The sequence below is a fragment of the Theileria parva genome, chromosome 1, assembly GCF_000165365.1.
Source record: "Theileria parva strain Muguga chromosome 1, complete sequence, whole genome shotgun sequence".
In the NCBI taxonomy this organism is placed as follows: domain Eukaryota; phylum Apicomplexa; class Aconoidasida; order Piroplasmida; family Theileriidae; genus Theileria; species Theileria parva.
In genome coordinates this window covers 489,709-506,602 of record NC_007344.1, presented here as the reverse complement: position 1 = coordinate 506,602, position 16,894 = coordinate 489,709, and the positions used below count along the sequence as shown (strand labels likewise).

Here is a 16,894-nt window from a genome sequence, read left to right as displayed (position 1 = left end):
CTTAGACATTATGTAAGAAATTAAATCAAAAAATACTTTAAATTAATTATTGGATTATTATGATGAAATAATTACATTTATTTAATGAGAAAATAGAATAATTTGATCCATTAATAAAATTAATAGAAGCGTTGGATTCAAAAACATAAAATTTTTTATGAAAATTGAAGTCAAGTGGGGAGATGTTAAATTCGACGAAAATAAACAAAATTTTTAAACATCAATGAAGTATCTTATTTTATTTACACATCGTTCGTTATTTTTAATGTGTACATATATAATGTAAAGAAGTTCATTTTTGCCCCCCTTTATCGACTTAATCTACTTTCTGTCGCTCTTTTATATTTATAAACATAAATGTAGTTAAATCAAATTGTTTTCAACTTTTCTATAAGATTATTTGTATTAAAAAGCGCTTCTTTAATTAAAATATTATTCAATGTAGTTTGATTCAATATTCTGATGTTGTTTATTTCTTTGTATCGTGATTGTAATATTATATTTTGGTATGAAATTTAATACTATTTGGTAAAACAAATCCTTTAAATAACTCGTATCATACTGTAATATATAAGAATATTGTACCGCATCTATACAAATGGGTAATAGAGTATCAGTTCCTAACGAAGAAGTTATGAAATCCTCCGACAACATCCCATTATCTACCTCAGTTATCAGATTTGCTAGGGAATTAGAACCTGATGAGAAATATCATTTAATTTTGGGAAGTTTGGGCCTGATGGCTAACGCCATAACTAACATGCTTTATCCCAGAATCATAGGCTTACTTATAGACTCATCTGATTTGTCTAAAGCTCCTTCACTTGAAAAATGTCCGGAATACTTCTTTCCATTCCCTCTTTTTGCTATCAATAACTTATTCTCGAAGTTTGATGCTCTAGGGTCAGACTTCTTGTTTAACAGGATTCTAGTGTGTTCAATCCCGCTTTATATTTTAGGAAGCATGGCTTCATGGTTTAGAGTCTATCACACACAAACTGCGATATATTTGATCCAAAAGAGATATAGAAGGAAATCATTTACAAAATTGCTTTCACAAAACCTATTTTTCTTTCATTCGCACACCTGTAATTACCTTTTATCTAAGTTGCTTAGTGACTGTGAAGAGGGCCCTAAGGCTTTGGTGGAAAGCCAAATGCAGTTTCTTAGATGCTGTAACTCAGCCATAGGAGGAACATGCCACCTCTTCTCGATTTCAGCTAAACTGGCACTTGTCATACTCCTCTCACTTCCACTTATGGGAGTTACAATAAGACAGCTTTCATCGATGGTAAAGAGATATCAGACACTTAGGAAAACAAGACTTGAAAATGTTATGGGTTAGTGTAACCTATTTATTTAGCCATTTGTTGATTAAACTAAATGGATTTTTTAGCCAAGGCGGAAGAGGTTATCACTGGAATAGAGAATGTTATTTCATTTGCAAATGTATTTTATACACAAATATTCACAATTCACTGAGAATTAATAGTTATATAAAATTTTAACCCCCAGATAATTTAATGTGTATAGGAGGAATACGAATCGGATTCTTTTATGAAGAGCCTGAATGAATGCGATGAAGTTGCAATTAGAGCTAACAGCTCAGAGGGGATTATGATGGGGTCTATCCTAGCCACCTTTAACCTTTCAACCCTGATCATGATTTACTTTGGGTCCAAGCAAATGAGGTCGGGTTCACTTACAGTGGGTTGGTTTTTTAACTTTTCAATGGTATGATTTTAGGGAAATTTGCATCATTTATCATTTACGGAAGCTTAATAGGACTTGGAGTATCGGGATTGTCGAAGGTTCGTTCAAAAACATTTAACTAGTTATTTGGAATTTGATAGTCCAAGTCATTGGATTATGGATAATTATTGGTTTAGATTTATACGGACGTTGTTAGAGGCACAAATTCTATGCGGAGTGTGTATGAAATAACCGATTTGAAGGAGCCTGAAGAGAAATTGCTTGAACTAGAAGAGGTTTATTTAACAAATAATATTTTTATTAATGTATAACAATTTTATAGGTCAGAGGAGATTTAGAAGTTTGTTCTTTATTTTTCCAATTCCCAGAGACTAAACCAGCTAATAAATTACAAGATATTGGCGAACTTCGTGATAATGATGACGCTAGACAAGGCGAATTAAATCTTCAGACTGAAATAATAAATGGCGTCTCATTTAAGATTAAGTCAGGGGATGTGATTGGGATAGTAGGACCGAGTGGAGCAGGGAAAACAACTTTGTGTAAATTAATCATGGGAATTTACAAGCCAACCTCAGGAGAGATTTTACTAGACTCAAATGATATAAGTAACCTAAGTTCTAAATGGCTAAGAAGTTCAGTGTTCTCAATCTTGCACCAGGAACCGATTCTGTTCTCGACGTCAATTGAAGAAAATATGAAATACGGAAATAAAAAAGCCACAAAAGAACAAGTTATAGAAGCCTCTAAACAGTGCAATTTACACGAGTACATAGAATCACTGCCTTCAAAGTATGATACGCCAGTTGGACCTAAAGGATGCACACTTTCTACTGGACAAAAACAAAGAATAGCCCTAGGTATTCTCATCTAAATTCTATTTCCTTGAGCAGTTAATCATATTTTTAAAATTTTCGATTATTAAATTTATTATTGAATATATTAATTAGTCAGAACAATATTGAAGGAATCAAAGATATTAATACTGGATGAGCCAACATCAAGCCTAGATGGTTACTCAGAAGAGCTGGTAACACAAGCAATTGAAATGTAAGTTGTTAATTTATGTATTATTTTAGGGCGAGAAATGAAAAAACGCTTATCATAGTCACACATAACCAAGAAATAGTTAAGAAAGTGGATAAAGTATTGGTGCTAAATAGAGGAATGGAATATTTTGGAAATGTAGAAGAAGCAAAAGTAAACAGTCCAACTTTTAACCTCATTTTCCCTAATATAGTAACTTAAATTATGAAGAATACTGATTAAATTTATACAAGTGTTTGTGTATTTGTTTACACATTTAGATATCCCAACATCTGATAGTGAAAAAAGATAAATTAGAAATTTTTGTCTTAATTTCTTAATGGAAGACAAAACAGATGAATATTCAGAAGTTGTTAGAATTGAAATTGTGGTTCCAGATCCAATACATTACTCTGGTGGCCCGTTCTGCGCATTTATTAACGTATTACCAGTGGAATCTGAAAATTCCATCAATAAATCAACAATAAATATAGATTTCATATCAGTTAACCTTTATGGAGTGCTTACATTCGATACTAGAGCAATTACCATCCCGAAAACTAACAATACTCTTCACTTTCCATTCCTCCAATCAGAAAGAGCAGAACTAAATAACGGCCAGGATATTTCACTGATATTCACCTCTAATCCAGTTGTTTTTTGCACATTTAAAGAATTTAAACCAGATTTTGATGAACTTTGCTGTAAGTACAATGTATATTACTCAACTACTTAGTAACAGTTTAATTATACATAATTAAACCAAATATATCAAGTTAATATTGATGTTTAGATCGGTTTAAAGCAGTAATCCCGCCATTTCTTCCCCCCTCATACCACGGGAAACATGTATCGTAAGTTTACACTGCTCTGATGACATTGTTCTAGATATTCATATTTCTTATACGCATCTGTACAATATCGAAACCCAAACTCAGTAAATGAAATTTCAACAACAAGTAGAAAGCTTGAATTTAACCTTCTTGGTTCTGTTTACTTTGGTACGTTTGAGAAATTTATCTAATTTTTAGACTTTCCACTCCTGGATTCAAAGTGCTTCCCAATCTTGCCCAAACCAACAGGGTTTGATTTGTCAAATCTGGATACGATGGATGAGAGTGTGTGTGTCCAGATGATTGAAACCTATCTTGGAGAAGATGAAAGTAACCAGAATTTGTTCTTCAGCTTCAAGTGTTCAGTGGAAGATACGTCAGAAGATAACGACCCCCCACCTTTGTCAAACAATTCCATTATTTCAAGGGATTTGGACCTTGTTTGGACCTTTTATGATGTTTGTATTAACACACAAGAACACGTAGGATCTCCCTCTGAAAGTGTTCATAGCTCATTAGAAGATATGTTTGAAAAGTTTTCAAGCCTTGGCCTTGATCCTTACAAGATGGAACAGGTTAAAAAATGTTTTGAGAGTTTTCATACAGTAGTTCAGTTACCAGGTGAAGAAAATCCAGATTCACTAACAGAACTAACTAAGTCGTTTAAGAGAAGGTTGGAACAAAGGCTGCAGTTAAATCAACAAGATCACCTGGAACTAATTAAAACAACCGCGCCCAATTTTTGTAAACTAGATAGTGGAACTAATCAAAAAGGTAACTTTTAAAAGAAATATTAATGTTAATTCAGAAACACTGAGTTTTACATTTGATGGTTTAAAGCTGTGTAGTTGTGTTATTTCTGGGTTCAAGTCTACTAATTTGGCACAAAACCTTGAGATTAGTGTCGACTCGTGGTTTTCAGTGCATTTTGACTTTTCAGGAGCTTACAAACACTGTTTGAAGGCTAGAGTAAGGTTAATAAGGTCAGAAACTTGCCCTGAATCTGGGAAAATGGAGCAATCAACAGTGATCGATGAGTCGATGAGCACATTGGGGAAGCAGAAGTGCACCATAACCTCATCTATGCCAGGACTCTTGGTTCCGTCCTTTAACCACTTTGTGGTTAAGGTGTCATATGAACTAGAAATTACATTCTTCTGCTTTCAAAAAGACGTAGATGTTCATGATGTTAATTCAATTAAAGCTTCAGTAACCATTTAAGTTATCTAATATATATTTAGGTTAACAGCTTGAGGACCATTAAGTGGAATAAGCCAGTCAGAATCTTTCAGGACGATTCACTGGAACAGGACGCTGAGGATTTTCAGGACCAAGACCAGCCAGGACATCTTAAATACTCTAAATATTTTTCAAAAAATAAGCTTTCCTCTTTCATTTTCTCACTCAAGAATAACACTCTTTATAAAGTTATAAAGTTATAACCCACTACACATACACACTTGTTTACATATAATATAATATAAAAGTATAATCATTTTTAAGAGCAACAAAGCGCTGCTCTGGATTCATTTTGAGTGTTTTTGATGTTTTTGTACCAAATCTGGTTACTTGAGTGTAACCAGCCGTTAGCTCGTGCGATATGTGCTCCACTAATGTAAAGTTGGTCGAGGGTGCAGAGTTTAAATCCAGATGGACAGAACCCATTTGAGTTAGCTTCTCTGTGACCGCAAAATGTACATCCAAGCTGAACTCTAAAAGAGTTATCGAAGCCACTGAGGCAGTCAGACACAAAGGCGGCAACCTCATGTGATCCCATACCATAGTTATAAATTCTCAAGTCGTCGACATACCCCTGTAAATAGAATAAATTTTAATATAAAATTGGAAATTATGTATATTGGTACAGCAAAGCCATCGTATCTGAGTGCTTTCCCCATTACTAAATCTCCAGAACTGACAGTAGGTTTGCCCCTCAACCCCTATAAACATGAATATTAACGGATGTATAAATATGTGATATGGTTAGGCAGTTGTTACAATTGAATTATCGAGCATTCCCTAAAAAAGTAATGAGAATAATGAAAAATACGTTAATATAAATTTTAACAGCATTCTCAGTACAGACTATGGTAACTTGAGTCCATCGTCTTGATGGTATTGAAGAGTTAGATGATAGCCCCTCGATATCTCCACTCTCTGTAAACACTCTAACAGACAGCTTGTTGTTGTAAGGGTAAAATAAGATGTTAGGTGATTGGGGATTATAGTAATTTCGGGACAAAAAATTACGAAAATTGGGTGAGTAATCGCCCAAGAGATAAACCCTAAAAGTTATAGTAAATTGTCCCAAATCCAGTGATTCAGTAGCCCTAATCCTGTACCAAGTTTCTAAAATATTCCATTAAACCAATTTTATAGCCATGGCATAGTTAGTGTAAAAAGTATGTGAATACCCGTATTGAAGGAAAGACTGGAACCGTGACCTAGATGTTTTTGAGTTAGATTTAAAAATACCATTTGAAGGGGGACCTGATACGACAGGAGAGTAGAAGTGGTTACCGTTGCCGGTCTCGTCAACAGGGTACAACTTATCAAAAGTCCAATAACCAGCTAAACCCTTAGCTTTTATACCAGAAGTCATTACATTTTCACCTATATAAACATTTACATGAAAATTTTACAATACCTAAGCATACAGAATCGGAAATTTGGAACGAATTGTACAAAGATTTATCCAAAACTCTCGCCAAGTCATGCACATTAGAGTCCATAACCATAATATCTGAACATTTTCACATTATTTGCATTTATACAATATTATAGTGGATTTTAATATGAATCTTAATACCATTCTTAAGCTTTTGTATATCATCACTTGATTGGGAAACGCGACTATATAAAAGAAGCAAAAGTGTTACACATTTTGATAATTTACAAAAAAATAATTTAAAACTAAACATTATTTAATACAAAAACAGTTTAAATAAATTGTGTAAGGATTTTAGTTAATTTAACGAAGGAGGAGTGATGTTGTCTGAAACCAGCCTTCCTGAAATAAAGAAGGGTGCCATTAGGTGCAAAAAATGGAAAATATGAAGGGCACAAAAAGATAAAATAATAAGGAATCCTATAAATAAATTAATTTAAATGAAATAGCTTTTTGGTAAAAAATGGTGTATTCGTGGAAGTCGTTAATTTTTGGCGATTCTGAGTCATTTGAGGATAAATTCCCCTTACACTACCATTTGCTTAAAAATGACATTTCAGGAGTAATTGAGCAGTTTAAAGGTGGAGCAGATCCGCTTAAGAAGGATGAGAAGGGAGAAGATGCTATCTATCTTGCTCTAAAGGTTTAATTTATTATTTAACACCATTGTTTTTAGTTCTTCATCAAGTATTTTAATAAATGTTTAATGACTCCTGTTTCTCTTGGATTTTCAAATAAAAATAGCGGTAAATTTAAGTGTATTTAATTGAGAATTTTAGAATTTTCCTCAAATCTTAATTCTAACGGGAGATATGGTAGTTTTAAATCAACACTCACAAAATATAACAGTCTGAACTCCACTTTAAACGATTCTGTTCATTTAAGTATTTTTTATTAATTAGCATTCCTTATATAACTATCGTACACTATATTATGTAGAATGGTATAAAGTATGTGATATAGGTAGGTTGAGCACAGCTGAAAATGGCGAATATGAGAGACTAGAAACTCAAAGATGTGTAGAGTACTATGTCAGATTTCAGGAGGTTTCATGGTGTGTTTCCCGATTTTTTGATAATCCTCGGGATGAGGAGATGATATTGGCCGTTCATGCTAGATTATTGAAGAAAACTAGAGGATTCCTCACTGTTCTAAAGGTAATCTGTGAGAACAACGATTATAGGAGTGTGGCAAGGAAATACCTTGAGGAGAACATATCAATGGTAGGTTATCCTCTTTTATACGTAGGAATAATGGATCACCTGTTCAGTATGTTTCCATATGACTCTTATGGTAGAAAACTTAATAAGAAAGACGTAAACGACTGCAAGAGGTTATATACATATGCAACAAGATCCAAACTTAGCGGTATTTACATAATGAAGTTTGTTACTCAAATTTGTGACTTACTCCAACAACTTTTCTTACTTCTGAATCATCCAATTGACTCTATTAATCGGGAATATTCTTCTGATGTTTCTGTTCAAAAGTTTGAATACAAACAGAGAATTGTACAGCTAGATGGGTTGTCTCTGAATATAATGGAACTGTACGCAAACTTGGCATTTGTAACTGATCTGCCTATACTCTTCAATGTTATGTTATTACAGCCGAAATTCGACCTAGAAAACACACAATTTAACTGGAATCACTTACTCAATACTATTACCAAGGTAATTCAAAAATTATACCATAATTATTACTATATATGGTTGATGTGTATAATAATTTGTAGAGAAGGAACAAATTGGGATCAAAAACTGAATTGTTAGCTAGAAATCATTTTTTAATTCCTATGCGATATAACTGATTTAAAGAGTTGATTTAATAATTTTTAACCCTATCTTGATTCCACATATAATTTGATAAAATCTTTATATTATTCAATAATATGTGTTAAATTTGAATGTAAAATATTTGCAAATAATATGTACTGGATTTAAGCTGGTAAAATGGCCAATTCGAAGTATTCTTATGTTAGAGAGTTTGAGCAGGATTCTACTCTGTTAAATGACTGCTGGATAGTGGTTAGAGTTGACGGTAGAGCCTTTAGTGCCTTTAGTAATAGGCACGAGTTCAGGAAACCCAACGAACCTAGAGCTCTTTCTGTAATTAATGCTGCAGCAGTCAATGTAATGTCAGAATTTGACGATATCGTTCTAGCATACGGTCATTCTGATGAATATAGGTACTTTAAAGTTCTTTTATATTCAATTTTCCTTTAGTTTTCTATTTAAAAGAGATACTAAATTGTACAATAGACGGAAACAGTATGTTTGCTAGTTTTAATGCTATTATATATGCCTTTGTGTATTAATTTAATTTACTAGGAAAATATTATCATGTGTTGTATCGGTGTTTACATCGTCATACTGTTACTATTGGGACACTTTCTTCCCGAATAGACCCCTTTTAACAGTTCCTTCATTTGACGGAAGAGTTATTCTTTATCCTACTTATGAATCTGTTCTCGATTACTTTTCATGGCGTCACGTTGATTGTAACTTTTTTATACTTATTACTAGAGTACTTAACAAATTAACATGCATTTAGGCCATATTAATAATCAATATAATACTTGCTTTTGGTGTTTGATATTGGATGGTAAAAGTAATGACGAGGCATATAATTGGTTAAAAGTTTGTTTAAATTATTATAAAATAACTTCAGGGCACAACCAAGTTGGAAAAAAACGAGTACCTTTTCACATCGCATAAACTCAACTATAATAATTTACCAAATATCTTCAAGTAATTACTTAACAAGTTAATGTTTATTAGGAAAGGGACGACACTTGTAAAATCCAACACCAAAGATGTAAACTCTAACGGCGAAAATTGTATTAATTATAACATGTTCGATCAGTCAGATAATATGTGTAAAAGAGAATCTGGTGAGATTCTGGGTGAGGGATTAGTGGATAAAGAAAGAAAAATTGCTCTTGAAATTAATCAATCAGAGCTAAATGAACTTGATTCAAAAGTTAAGGAACAGGCCTCTGCACATAATATATTAGTTTTACACTGTGATATCGTTAAAGATTCCTTCTGGGAATTAGTATCACCTTTAATATTAAATTAATCTTTGTGGTTTTTTACACATTTATAAATTAGTATATATAATGTATCCTGTATGCGGTGTATGATACAAGACACTATAATAGAGTAATTTTTAAATTCTTTGTGGATGTATTAATATTTAAAATGTCTATTAAATAATGTAAAAAATATAGTAATTTGTTGATCCTATAAAGTATGGTTTCATATCGTAAAATTGGCTGAAACTTTTAACTTTTAAATTATGTTACCTTTAAATCATGTTTTGGACCAGAATTCCATTTAAATTTAAGGTAATAATTTAAGAAAAGATGATTAATACACGAACTCTGCCGGAGAAATCTAGATCGAAATCCCTGAAGCAGATTTGTAGGTCAATTAGCACCTTTTTCTTAAACGATTCCATCAAAAGGACCCAATTTAGCTCACAAAACATAAACTTTGTAAATGATTCTAAATATAATGAAAGTAAAAGCACTTTTTATCAGAGTAAACAGGCTCCGGAAGCAGTGGGTAGAATCCCAAGTCATAGAAGAGGAAGTATCAGGAAAAGAAGATCAAATAGTGCACCAAATAGACCTTTAGTGGACTATTCCTCATTATCTAAACCTGGAGAACCTCAAAAAGATTATTCAGGACGGTATTCAACCAACAATATATTTATATATTTACTACCATTAGGTAGATATGTTTATAGTAATGTGTAAGGGTAATATAATAATATAGGCCACTTCATGAGATTTTACATACTGAATGTCGCCAAAGCCTGTTATCTACAGGAATGAAACACTTAAATTTATCGGGATTTGTAAACTTAGTTTTTGTAATTTTAGTAGCCATGAACTTCAGGCTTGTTATTAATAATTTCAGAAAATACGGTACCATACTTAGAAACCGTAAATACTGTTTTATATACTGTTGAATTAGTGGATAAATTTTTGTTTTAGGACTTTTAATGGAAATACCCAAGGGTTTTACACAAATGTATCAAGATTGGCCCTTACTACGATGTACTTTAAAAGTATCAATTAACATATATACCGTAGTTTATGGAAAATATATTTTATTTAGACTCATATAGCAATATTGTTTGCCTGGGGAATAGAACGTTTCATAGCACCCCTATCTACAAAGCCGTTAACACTACCTATGGTTTTACTCCAACTGCTGAACATTTTAATTGTTCTACTATACCCATATCTCACTGTCATATCATATAAAACCGAACCATGTAAGTTTTAAGTAATTTATTAATGTTTAGCGCTATCAGCATTGATGCTGATCACTTCAGTAGTTTGGGCATTTAAAATGTACTCATTTCATCACGTCTGTTTCGATTACAGAAAAGCGGTCTGGTATATTTTACACTATAAAATTGATTTAATAGTAACGGAGATAACTTGTTGGAAGTGTGCAAAAGCAGAAAAGAAGCGAAAATTGCTTCAACATATCCAAATTGTATTAAGTTAACTGAGTTTTACAGATTCATTATTATGCCTACAGTTTGCTTCCAGGTATTAACACTATAATGTTACAGCCGTTATAGTTTTATTATCCAATGACACCTAAAATTAACTGGATGACTGCGTTTAAACAGTTTTTACAATTTGTTTTCTTCTTAGCAGTTATCAAGTGAGTTTTCATATTTGTGTATATTCCGAATTATAGGATTTTAGCAGACCAGTACATTGTGGTGGCAGTGACGAACACATTCACAATGGACGAATTCAAATCTGCAAACTTCTTCACAGTCGCATGCCATATTATAGATAGGGTTAGTCAATATAATGTAATAACATAAATATCTTAGATGTTGCTGTTGTCTGTGCCCATTCTCTACTGCTGGCTTCTCATGTTCGTGGTCATTTTCCACTTCTGGTGTAATTTCCTAGCTGAAATCACTCGGTTCGGAGATCGACGTTTCTACGGAGTATGACTTTACTCATCTTTCACATAGTTAAAAATAATATAGTTTATTAATAAGTGACCTGATGTATACTGGTGTAGGATTGGTGGAATGCGTCCTGTTTCGGGGAGTACTGGAGGAAGTGGAACCTGCCCATACATCAGTTTCTAATAAGGCATATAAGTAAGCCCTTGACGAACTTGGGCTTACCGAGAGGGCTCATTAACATCGTGGTTTTCGTTATCTCGGCGGCACTTCATGAATATCTGATATCAGTGCCTCTGGGACTAGGGTGGACAGGGTACGTTTTCTGGGCCATGATGGGACAAATTCCACTACTTCTTTTTACCGATATGGATGTGGTATGTTTCTAACTACTTTTAGAAAGTTTTATCTAAAAATAAAAAATATGGTGAAAATAAATCCTTCAGATAAAAAACAATAAAACACTTGGAAATGTGTTATTTTGGTGTTTATTCTGTTTTACCGGACAACCAGTAAGTTGAATGCTATTATTAATTTTAATAATAATATTTCTATAAACATAATAATAATGCCATTAGTTGGGAGTGTTACTGTACTGGTACCTTTGGGGAGTTAAACAGGGATCGTTCATCTAGGCCCACCTAATTCTGTAAATCTCATTAAATTTTTATTACGTGTCTATTAGATGTAGATGTGTCTGGAGTTGGACCCTATGCCTCCAGTTTATGATCAAAAGTGCACCTTTGGCCTATGGGGGATAGGCTTCTGCACTTTTAACTAATTTTGGCGCTTAAATAACAGGTTTACAGGCTTTAATAAATTTAAAGGACTAAATCGCAGCGGTTCTGAAGTAATTTTTAATATGTGTAGTCGTTTGGGGACTTTTTAGACGTAACTCACAACCGGAAGGCTATTTAAAATCTAAATTCAAACATTAAATTAAAATGGCTCAAGACGTTTTAAAAAACATTACAGATAGACTTGATAATACCATTAAAGAAACCAATGATTTCTTTAAATCACTCAGTAACCCATACTCATCAATATACAGCTAATTTAGTTTTAAAATTGTTAGTTATACTAATTATGTGGTTGTTTAATGATTAATTAGGCATTGGTAATGTGAGTGGAGCAAAATTAAAGATACTTAAAGATTCTGAAGTGGATGCTCCTGATAAAAAATGGGTTTTGCCTTACACGCTTCCAGTATTGAAGGCTTTAACACAAGGTAACAAGCTTTGTATAAATTGTTACCTATGTAGATATATATTTATGATATCTATGTAATTCATCAGTCTAATCATGTAGTAGGAACTGCAAGAGAAGGTGATAAACCTATAGTGTTACCTGCTCCAGTCCTTACCGGTAGGGCTGGGAATGTTAGTAGTTTCCAAACCACAACTAGGGAGAACCCTGAGTATCCAGATTTAAACACATCCAAATATGAAGAGAAGTATAACTCATCTTTGGAGGGCTGGACCGAAAGGCAGAAGCGCTTTTTTTACAGGTTTGCGGCTGACTCTGAGAAAAAGATGCGTCAAGAAAGTCTAAGGTTACAGGACGAATACAATAAACAGCTTGCAACTAAGTTGGCAATGGTGAAAAATGAGCTTTATGAGACTAACAGGAAGAATTTACTTGAGCTTCAAGAAATGAAATTAGAGCGTGAACGCTGGTTGCTTGACGAGTCTGATACCAAAAATAGCCTTGAGAAAGTTTCCAGTGCTTTTGAAAGTCTTCAAAAATCCTACGATAACTTACGCCTAGAACTAGATGAACGTGAATTTAAAATCAGTAACTTAAATGGGGAGCTATCAAAGAATGAAAGACTTCTGAATGCTTTGAGATCAGATAACGAAGCTTTGCAAACAGAATTGCATGGCAGATCTGAACTTATATCCAGACTACAAACGGATGTGGCAGATGCCTATTTAAGACTAGAGAATGAGACTACCAAGTCTGCAAATCTGGAGCAGGAGCTTTATGCTCTAAATCAGGAGAAAAAAGATTTACTAGAGGTTAATAAGGACCTTAAGGCTCAAGTTGACTCTTTACTTCTCAGCAACAAATTCCTCTTAAATGAGAAGGAGTCTTTGGAAAATCGCAAATGTAAACTTGAACAGGACGTTTCAGACTTGAATAGGACAGTTTATTCTCAGCAAAACCTCCTTCGTAGCTTTGAAATTTCAGAATCTTCTAAGATAACTGCTCTTGAGGAAAAAGTTAACACACTTCAAAACCAGCTTAAGAGGGCTCAAATTGATTTACTGGCAGCTGATAACCGTCCTGAACTGGAAAGCTTAACTAGGGAAGTTAACACTTTAAGGGCTCATGTTAAACAATTAAATGCAGATAATGACGCCATGTTTAAGGAGAATTCCATTATACTTAAGAAACTTGACCAGGAAAAGGCTCTGGTCAAGGAACACTTAAACGAACTATATGTTACTAAATGTAAGGCTAATAACTTAAGACATCAACTTAAATCTCTACTACAGACCACCTCTAGGAACAACGATACTGTCACTGTGAGTCCTGAACTACTTGAGTTGTACAAAGAAAAGTTAGCTGAAACCAATTCTAAGAAGGAAAAGCCCAAGGATTTATTTCAGCCAACTATGTTTGATGGTCCTGATGATGAGACTCAAATAAAAATCGACGATCTTGAAAAGGAACTCACTGAGCTTTACCTTGAGAAGGACCGGCTTGAATCTGAGATGATACGCTGTAATTTAGGTCCCGGATCTCCTTCTCGTGTTAAAAGGCAGCATTTTCTACTTGAGGGCAAACTTGCGGAAACACGCAAAAAAATTAATGAACTTTCCACCAGAATTAAACAGCTCTACAAGAAATAAAATATTTAATACAACGCATATATCATATAGTATATATCATATATAAAACATCATTTATCTAATGTTACATATCTGTGTCCATTTGTATCCATTTTGACAACAAATGGTCCTGGTATATCTTTTGCTTCTTGTGTATACAGTGATTTCCTATTATTATACAGGTCTGGTTTCTTTTCCAGGTTAACTGATACTGCTCTGTACAGATAATCTCCAATGAGTGGGAGCTGTGGTGATAAGTATCTCTTATACCTTTCAACTGACTCTGGGTCCTGGGATACTATCCTCAGGTCGTACACTCCTACCTTTTCTGAAATTGAGTTTATGAAAGACGAGTACTTTAGGCGTTCATTCTTACTAGAGATTAGATCCATAATATACCGGGAGGACCTAATCAGTGTTGAACAGTGGTACTTGAGGTTCATCATGCGTTGATCTGAGCTGAGTGATTTGTCCATCAAGCTCTTCACAATCTCTTCACCTAAAAGCTCTATCTCTATCTCAAACTTGGACGTTGTCGGATCCTTATTCTCTGTCACATCCTCAACCTTAGATAAATCAAATCTCATCTTGCCTATAAAATTATTACTGTGAACTATAGGTGTAGGTGGTATATGGTGGTATTTCTAGGTAACTGTATAAATTAGGCTAATTAAGGGGTACTTTCAGTGTGAATAAACGAATCTCTTAATCTTCTCCTACAGTATTTAGCGTTACTTGTCGTTGGCAAATTAGTTAGTGGTACTTTATACTCAAGATTTACTGCAATTCTGTAGTCTAATCCTTCAAGCCCTGTTGAGAATTCTTCCGATTCTTCACTAGGCTCCTCAGTTGATCCTGAGCTAATGTTCCAAGTGAGCAGGTTAACCTTTCTAATAGCATCAACTGGCTCCTTTTGTTGTCTATTAACTGGAGAGTTTGAGTCATTTGAAACGCTTATTCTGACCAGTTCATCGTAACCTTGAATCTCGAAAAATCTATTTATGGTGCATGAATTTAGGCAGGTAGTCCACTCGTTCTTCGGATCGTCCTCCTCTGAAGTCTCAATAAGAAAGTTTCTGGCTGCATTGTACTGGTCCTCGGTCACTCCTGGAACAAACTTCACTGGGGCTCTTGAGGCCAACAGAGTATCGGTTGTAACCGGTAGTGTGAATCGATGCTCTGATCTGATATTCTGTATAAAGCCCAGACGAACTTCAACCTCAAGTTGGCATTCAGGTTTACTAAAAACAGAGCCTGAATTCATGTTGTAGCCTGATTTAATAAAGTGATTATTAGTGAGGGCTTCAAAGAGGGGCCCATATACAGACAGCTGATCTATCCTTTCAGCTAAAAGTGATGGGATAACATCACAGTAAACAGCTGAGCTGCCACTTATTGTATTTAAGGGCTCCTTTAACATTTTTGTTAAACAAGTTATTACTTTGTATCTCAATTTACTGAACAATAATGAATCCACATTATTTTAAAAACAAAAAGAACAATTAATAAATTTAGAATTAATTTTTTAAATTAAACAATATTTTACAGGATATATTACAAATTAAACTTTAAATAACATACTTTTACGAAAATCATGATTAAAATTAGCTTGAAAATAAGTTTAACATATACTACAACAAAACAAATAAAACATATGTGTTTATATCTCAAATGTGTACAATTATATTAAAATTAAATCTCAAACTTGAGCATCTGTACAACGAATGTTGACGGATTCTTTACCCCATCAACACATTAATTTTATCATCTATTTACTTCATAAAGTTTGTTTTGTTTCTAGATTCCACCGGTTTTTTAACTGGATCACTTCGAAACTTTTCTACTATCCTTCTTATGCATCTTAGACAATACTCTTGGCTATTGATCTTATTCTATCAATTATTAATTTTTTCTAGCTGCTTAAAATTCCACAATCACCCCAAGCATTATTCTTCCTTCATAAATAATCTTGTTCTTACTAGAAGGCATAAATTTTTTGACCTATTTTCTCAAACATTGCCAGAAATGTCAAAGAGACCACGTGTGTATTTCGATTTAACCGTCGGCGGAGCTAAGGCCGGACGCGTCGTTTTCGAAGTATTATTGGATCTAACTATTCTATCTACTATCTATTCTATACGTTTATCCACAAATACTTACAAAGTTCACAATATAATTGTTTAGTTGTTTAGCGACGTTGTTCCTAAAACTGCCGAGAACTTCAGGGCTTTGTGCACTGGAGAAAAGAGCACTCCCGGAAACCCTCTCCACTACAAGTCAGTAATCCACTTTTATCTTTTATATACCGTCTTTTCAACACCAACTATATAATTTTCTTAGGGGCTCTACATTCCACCGTGTGATTCCCCATTTTATGTGCCAGGGAGGTGATTTTACCAACCATAACGGCACCGGAGGAAAGAGCATATATGGAGCTAAGTTCGAAGATGAGAACTTCACATTGAAACACGACAGACCCTTCCTCCTATCTATGGCAAATGCAGGCCCCAATACCAACGGCTCCCAATTCTTCGTTACCACCGTCGTGACACAGTGGTTGGACGGTAAGCACGTTGTTTTCGGCGAGGTAACTTTTTACACAGTCCTATTAAACTAGATTTCCTGAATATTTATAATTATTACATAATATTTGTTAAGTCTGGTATATAAATATTTCAGGTTGTTGAGGGGAAAGACGTCGTCAGGGCAGTTGAAGCTGTTGGAACTCAAAGTGGAAAACCAACAAAACCCGTCGTTGTTGAGGACTGTGGGCAACTCTAATTTCACAACGCAGTATATAATTCCTAATCTTATCTGTTCTTCAGTATATTCATCTAACATACCTATATATATTCCATAATGTATTATATGTT

The 16,894-nt window shown here is 33.9% G+C and overlaps 9 protein-coding genes across 9 annotated transcripts; 7 read left to right on the top strand and 2 right to left on the bottom strand.

Moving 5' to 3' along the window:
* Positions 1-326: 326 nt before the first annotated feature.
* Positions 327-2,998, top strand: ABCB27 (ABC transporter family protein). Its single transcript, XM_061304957.1, has 8 exons — positions 327-1,340; positions 1,397-1,449; positions 1,534-1,711; positions 1,747-1,811; positions 1,890-1,988; positions 2,036-2,573; positions 2,664-2,763; positions 2,793-2,998. Exons 1-8 carry the CDS (start codon positions 599-601, stop codon positions 2,959-2,961), a joined length of 1,944 nt encoding a protein of 647 aa, XP_061161533.1. The 5' UTR covers positions 327-598; the 3' UTR covers positions 2,962-2,998.
* A 67-nt stretch (positions 2,999-3,065) lies between these two features.
* Positions 3,066-5,014, top strand: TpMuguga_01g00251 (uncharacterized protein; the record flags this gene model as incomplete). The annotated part of the gene is made up of 6 exons (XM_760685.2): positions 3,080-3,443; positions 3,533-3,593; positions 3,628-3,740; positions 3,771-4,346; positions 4,381-4,781; positions 4,814-5,014. 6 exons carry the CDS (start codon positions 3,080-3,082, stop codon positions 5,012-5,014), a joined length of 1,716 nt encoding a protein of 571 aa, XP_765778.1.
* A 39-nt stretch (positions 5,015-5,053) lies between these two features.
* TpMuguga_01g00250 (Concanavalin A-like lectin/glucanases superfamily protein) lies at positions 5,054-6,689 on the bottom strand. The gene is made up of 8 exons (XM_061304956.1): positions 6,382-6,689; positions 6,220-6,315; positions 6,048-6,185; positions 5,987-6,016; positions 5,623-5,921; positions 5,571-5,591; positions 5,438-5,512; positions 5,054-5,385 (listed from the first exon to the last, which is right to left on the bottom strand). The coding sequence occupies exons 1-8, from the start codon at positions 6,491-6,493 to the stop codon at positions 5,071-5,073; spliced, it is 1,086 nt and encodes a 361-aa protein (XP_061161532.1). The 5' UTR covers positions 6,494-6,689; the 3' UTR covers positions 5,054-5,070.
* On the top strand, positions 6,613-8,114 carry TpMuguga_01g00249 (uncharacterized protein). Its single transcript, XM_760683.2, has 5 exons — positions 6,613-6,883; positions 6,917-6,986; positions 7,020-7,124; positions 7,180-7,913; positions 7,976-8,111. Exons 1-5 carry the CDS (start codon positions 6,704-6,706, stop codon positions 8,048-8,050), a joined length of 1,164 nt encoding a protein of 387 aa, XP_765776.1. The 5' UTR covers positions 6,613-6,703; the 3' UTR covers positions 8,051-8,111.
* Positions 8,115-8,118: 4 nt separating this feature from the next.
* THG1L (putative tRNA(His) guanylyltransferase) lies at positions 8,119-9,337 on the top strand. Its single transcript, XM_061304955.1, has 6 exons — positions 8,119-8,428; positions 8,466-8,510; positions 8,571-8,740; positions 8,794-8,879; positions 8,911-8,990; positions 9,021-9,337. Exons 1-6 carry the CDS (start codon positions 8,193-8,195, stop codon positions 9,319-9,321), a joined length of 918 nt encoding a protein of 305 aa, XP_061161531.1. The 5' UTR covers positions 8,119-8,192; the 3' UTR covers positions 9,322-9,337.
* A 47-nt stretch (positions 9,338-9,384) lies between these two features.
* DGAT1 (MBOAT (membrane-bound O-acyltransferase) family protein) lies at positions 9,385-11,855 on the top strand. The gene is made up of 12 exons (XM_061304954.1): positions 9,385-9,936; positions 10,023-10,174; positions 10,244-10,317; positions 10,368-10,527; positions 10,558-10,651; positions 10,684-10,810; positions 10,843-10,928; positions 10,965-11,070; positions 11,107-11,226; positions 11,304-11,564; positions 11,634-11,699; positions 11,766-11,855. The coding sequence occupies exons 1-12, from the start codon at positions 9,608-9,610 to the stop codon at positions 11,820-11,822; spliced, it is 1,632 nt and encodes a 543-aa protein (XP_061161530.1). The 5' UTR covers positions 9,385-9,607; the 3' UTR covers positions 11,823-11,855.
* Positions 11,856-12,107: 252 nt separating this feature from the next.
* On the top strand, positions 12,108-14,057 carry TpMuguga_01g00246 (uncharacterized protein). Its single transcript, XM_760680.2, has 3 exons — positions 12,108-12,213; positions 12,299-12,415; positions 12,499-14,057. Exons 1-3 carry the CDS (start codon positions 12,132-12,134, stop codon positions 14,040-14,042), a joined length of 1,743 nt encoding a protein of 580 aa, XP_765773.1. The 5' UTR covers positions 12,108-12,131; the 3' UTR covers positions 14,043-14,057.
* A 21-nt stretch (positions 14,058-14,078) lies between these two features.
* TpMuguga_01g00245 (mRNA capping enzyme beta chain) lies at positions 14,079-15,718 on the bottom strand. Its single transcript, XM_760679.2, has 2 exons — positions 14,703-15,718; positions 14,079-14,613 (listed from the first exon to the last, which is right to left on the bottom strand). Exons 1-2 carry the CDS (start codon positions 15,439-15,441, stop codon positions 14,093-14,095), a joined length of 1,260 nt encoding a protein of 419 aa, XP_765772.2. The 5' UTR covers positions 15,442-15,718; the 3' UTR covers positions 14,079-14,092.
* Positions 15,713-16,845, top strand: TpMuguga_01g00244 (cyclophilin-1). Its single transcript, XM_760678.2, has 4 exons — positions 15,713-16,118; positions 16,206-16,297; positions 16,362-16,608; positions 16,701-16,845. The coding sequence occupies exons 1-4, from the start codon at positions 15,876-15,878 to the stop codon at positions 16,800-16,802; spliced, it is 684 nt and encodes a 227-aa protein (XP_765771.1). The 5' UTR covers positions 15,713-15,875; the 3' UTR covers positions 16,803-16,845.
* Positions 16,846-16,894: the final 49 nt, after the last annotated feature.

Bases quoted from the DNA above. Each gene is read 5' to 3' on its own strand.
- ABCB27 (XM_061304957.1), top strand. From the start codon at position 599: ATGGGTAATAGAGTATCAGTTCCTAACGAAGAAGTTATGAAATCCTCC. The intron at 1,712-1,746 runs GTTGGTTTTTTA...GTATGATTTTAG, and splicing joins GTCGGGTTCACTTACAGTGG to GGAAATTTGCATCATTTATC. The intron at 2,574-2,663 runs GTATTCTCATCT...TATATTAATTAG, and splicing joins AAAACAAAGAATAGCCCTAG to TCAGAACAATATTGAAGGAA.
- TpMuguga_01g00250 (XM_061304956.1), bottom strand. From the start codon at position 6,493: ATGTTTAGTTTTAAATTATTTTTTTGTAAATTATCAAAATGTGTAACA. The intron at 5,592-5,622 runs GTATTTTTCATT...TTACTTTTTTAG, and splicing joins CTGTTAAAATTTATATTAAC to GGAATGCTCGATAATTCAAT. The intron at 5,386-5,437 runs GTACCAATATAC...TTCTATTTACAG, and splicing joins TCAGATACGATGGCTTTGCT to GGGTATGTCGACGACTTGAG.
- TpMuguga_01g00249 (XM_760683.2), top strand. From the start codon at position 6,704: ATGGTGTATTCGTGGAAGTCGTTAATTTTTGGCGATTCTGAGTCATTT. The intron at 6,987-7,019 runs GTAAATTTAAGT...TGAGAATTTTAG, and splicing joins ATTTTCAAATAAAAATAGCG to AATTTTCCTCAAATCTTAAT. The intron at 7,125-7,179 runs GTATTTTTTATT...TATATTATGTAG, and splicing joins AAACGATTCTGTTCATTTAA to AATGGTATAAAGTATGTGAT.
- THG1L (XM_061304955.1), top strand. From the start codon at position 8,193: ATGGCCAATTCGAAGTATTCTTATGTTAGAGAGTTTGAGCAGGATTCT. The intron at 8,741-8,793 runs GTAACTTTTTTA...ACATGCATTTAG, and splicing joins TTCATGGCGTCACGTTGATT to GCCATATTAATAATCAATAT. The intron at 8,991-9,020 runs GTAATTACTTAA...AATGTTTATTAG, and splicing joins AATTTACCAAATATCTTCAA to GAAAGGGACGACACTTGTAA.
- DGAT1 (XM_061304954.1), top strand. From the start codon at position 9,608: ATGATTAATACACGAACTCTGCCGGAGAAATCTAGATCGAAATCCCTG. The intron at 11,227-11,303 runs GTATGACTTTAC...ATACTGGTGTAG, and splicing joins GAGATCGACGTTTCTACGGA to GATTGGTGGAATGCGTCCTG. The intron at 11,700-11,765 runs GTAAGTTGAATG...TAATGCCATTAG, and splicing joins TCTGTTTTACCGGACAACCA to TTGGGAGTGTTACTGTACTG.
- TpMuguga_01g00246 (XM_760680.2), top strand. From the start codon at position 12,132: ATGGCTCAAGACGTTTTAAAAAACATTACAGATAGACTTGATAATACC. The intron at 12,214-12,298 runs GTAACCCATACT...ATGATTAATTAG, and splicing joins TGATTTCTTTAAATCACTCA to GCATTGGTAATGTGAGTGGA. The intron at 12,416-12,498 runs GTAACAAGCTTT...ATCATGTAGTAG, and splicing joins ATTGAAGGCTTTAACACAAG to GAACTGCAAGAGAAGGTGAT.
- TpMuguga_01g00245 (XM_760679.2), bottom strand. From the start codon at position 15,441: ATGTTAAAGGAGCCCTTAAATACAATAAGTGGCAGCTCAGCTGTTTAC. The intron at 14,614-14,702 runs GTACCCCTTAAT...ATAATTTTATAG, and splicing joins TTCGTTTATTCACACTGAAA to GCAAGATGAGATTTGATTTA.
- TpMuguga_01g00244 (XM_760678.2), top strand. From the start codon at position 15,876: ATGCATCTTAGACAATACTCTTGGCTATTGATCTTATTCTATCAATTA. The intron at 16,119-16,205 runs GTATTATTGGAT...ATAATTGTTTAG, and splicing joins CCGGACGCGTCGTTTTCGAA to TTGTTTAGCGACGTTGTTCC. The intron at 16,609-16,700 runs GTAACTTTTTAC...TAAATATTTCAG, and splicing joins AGCACGTTGTTTTCGGCGAG to GTTGTTGAGGGGAAAGACGT.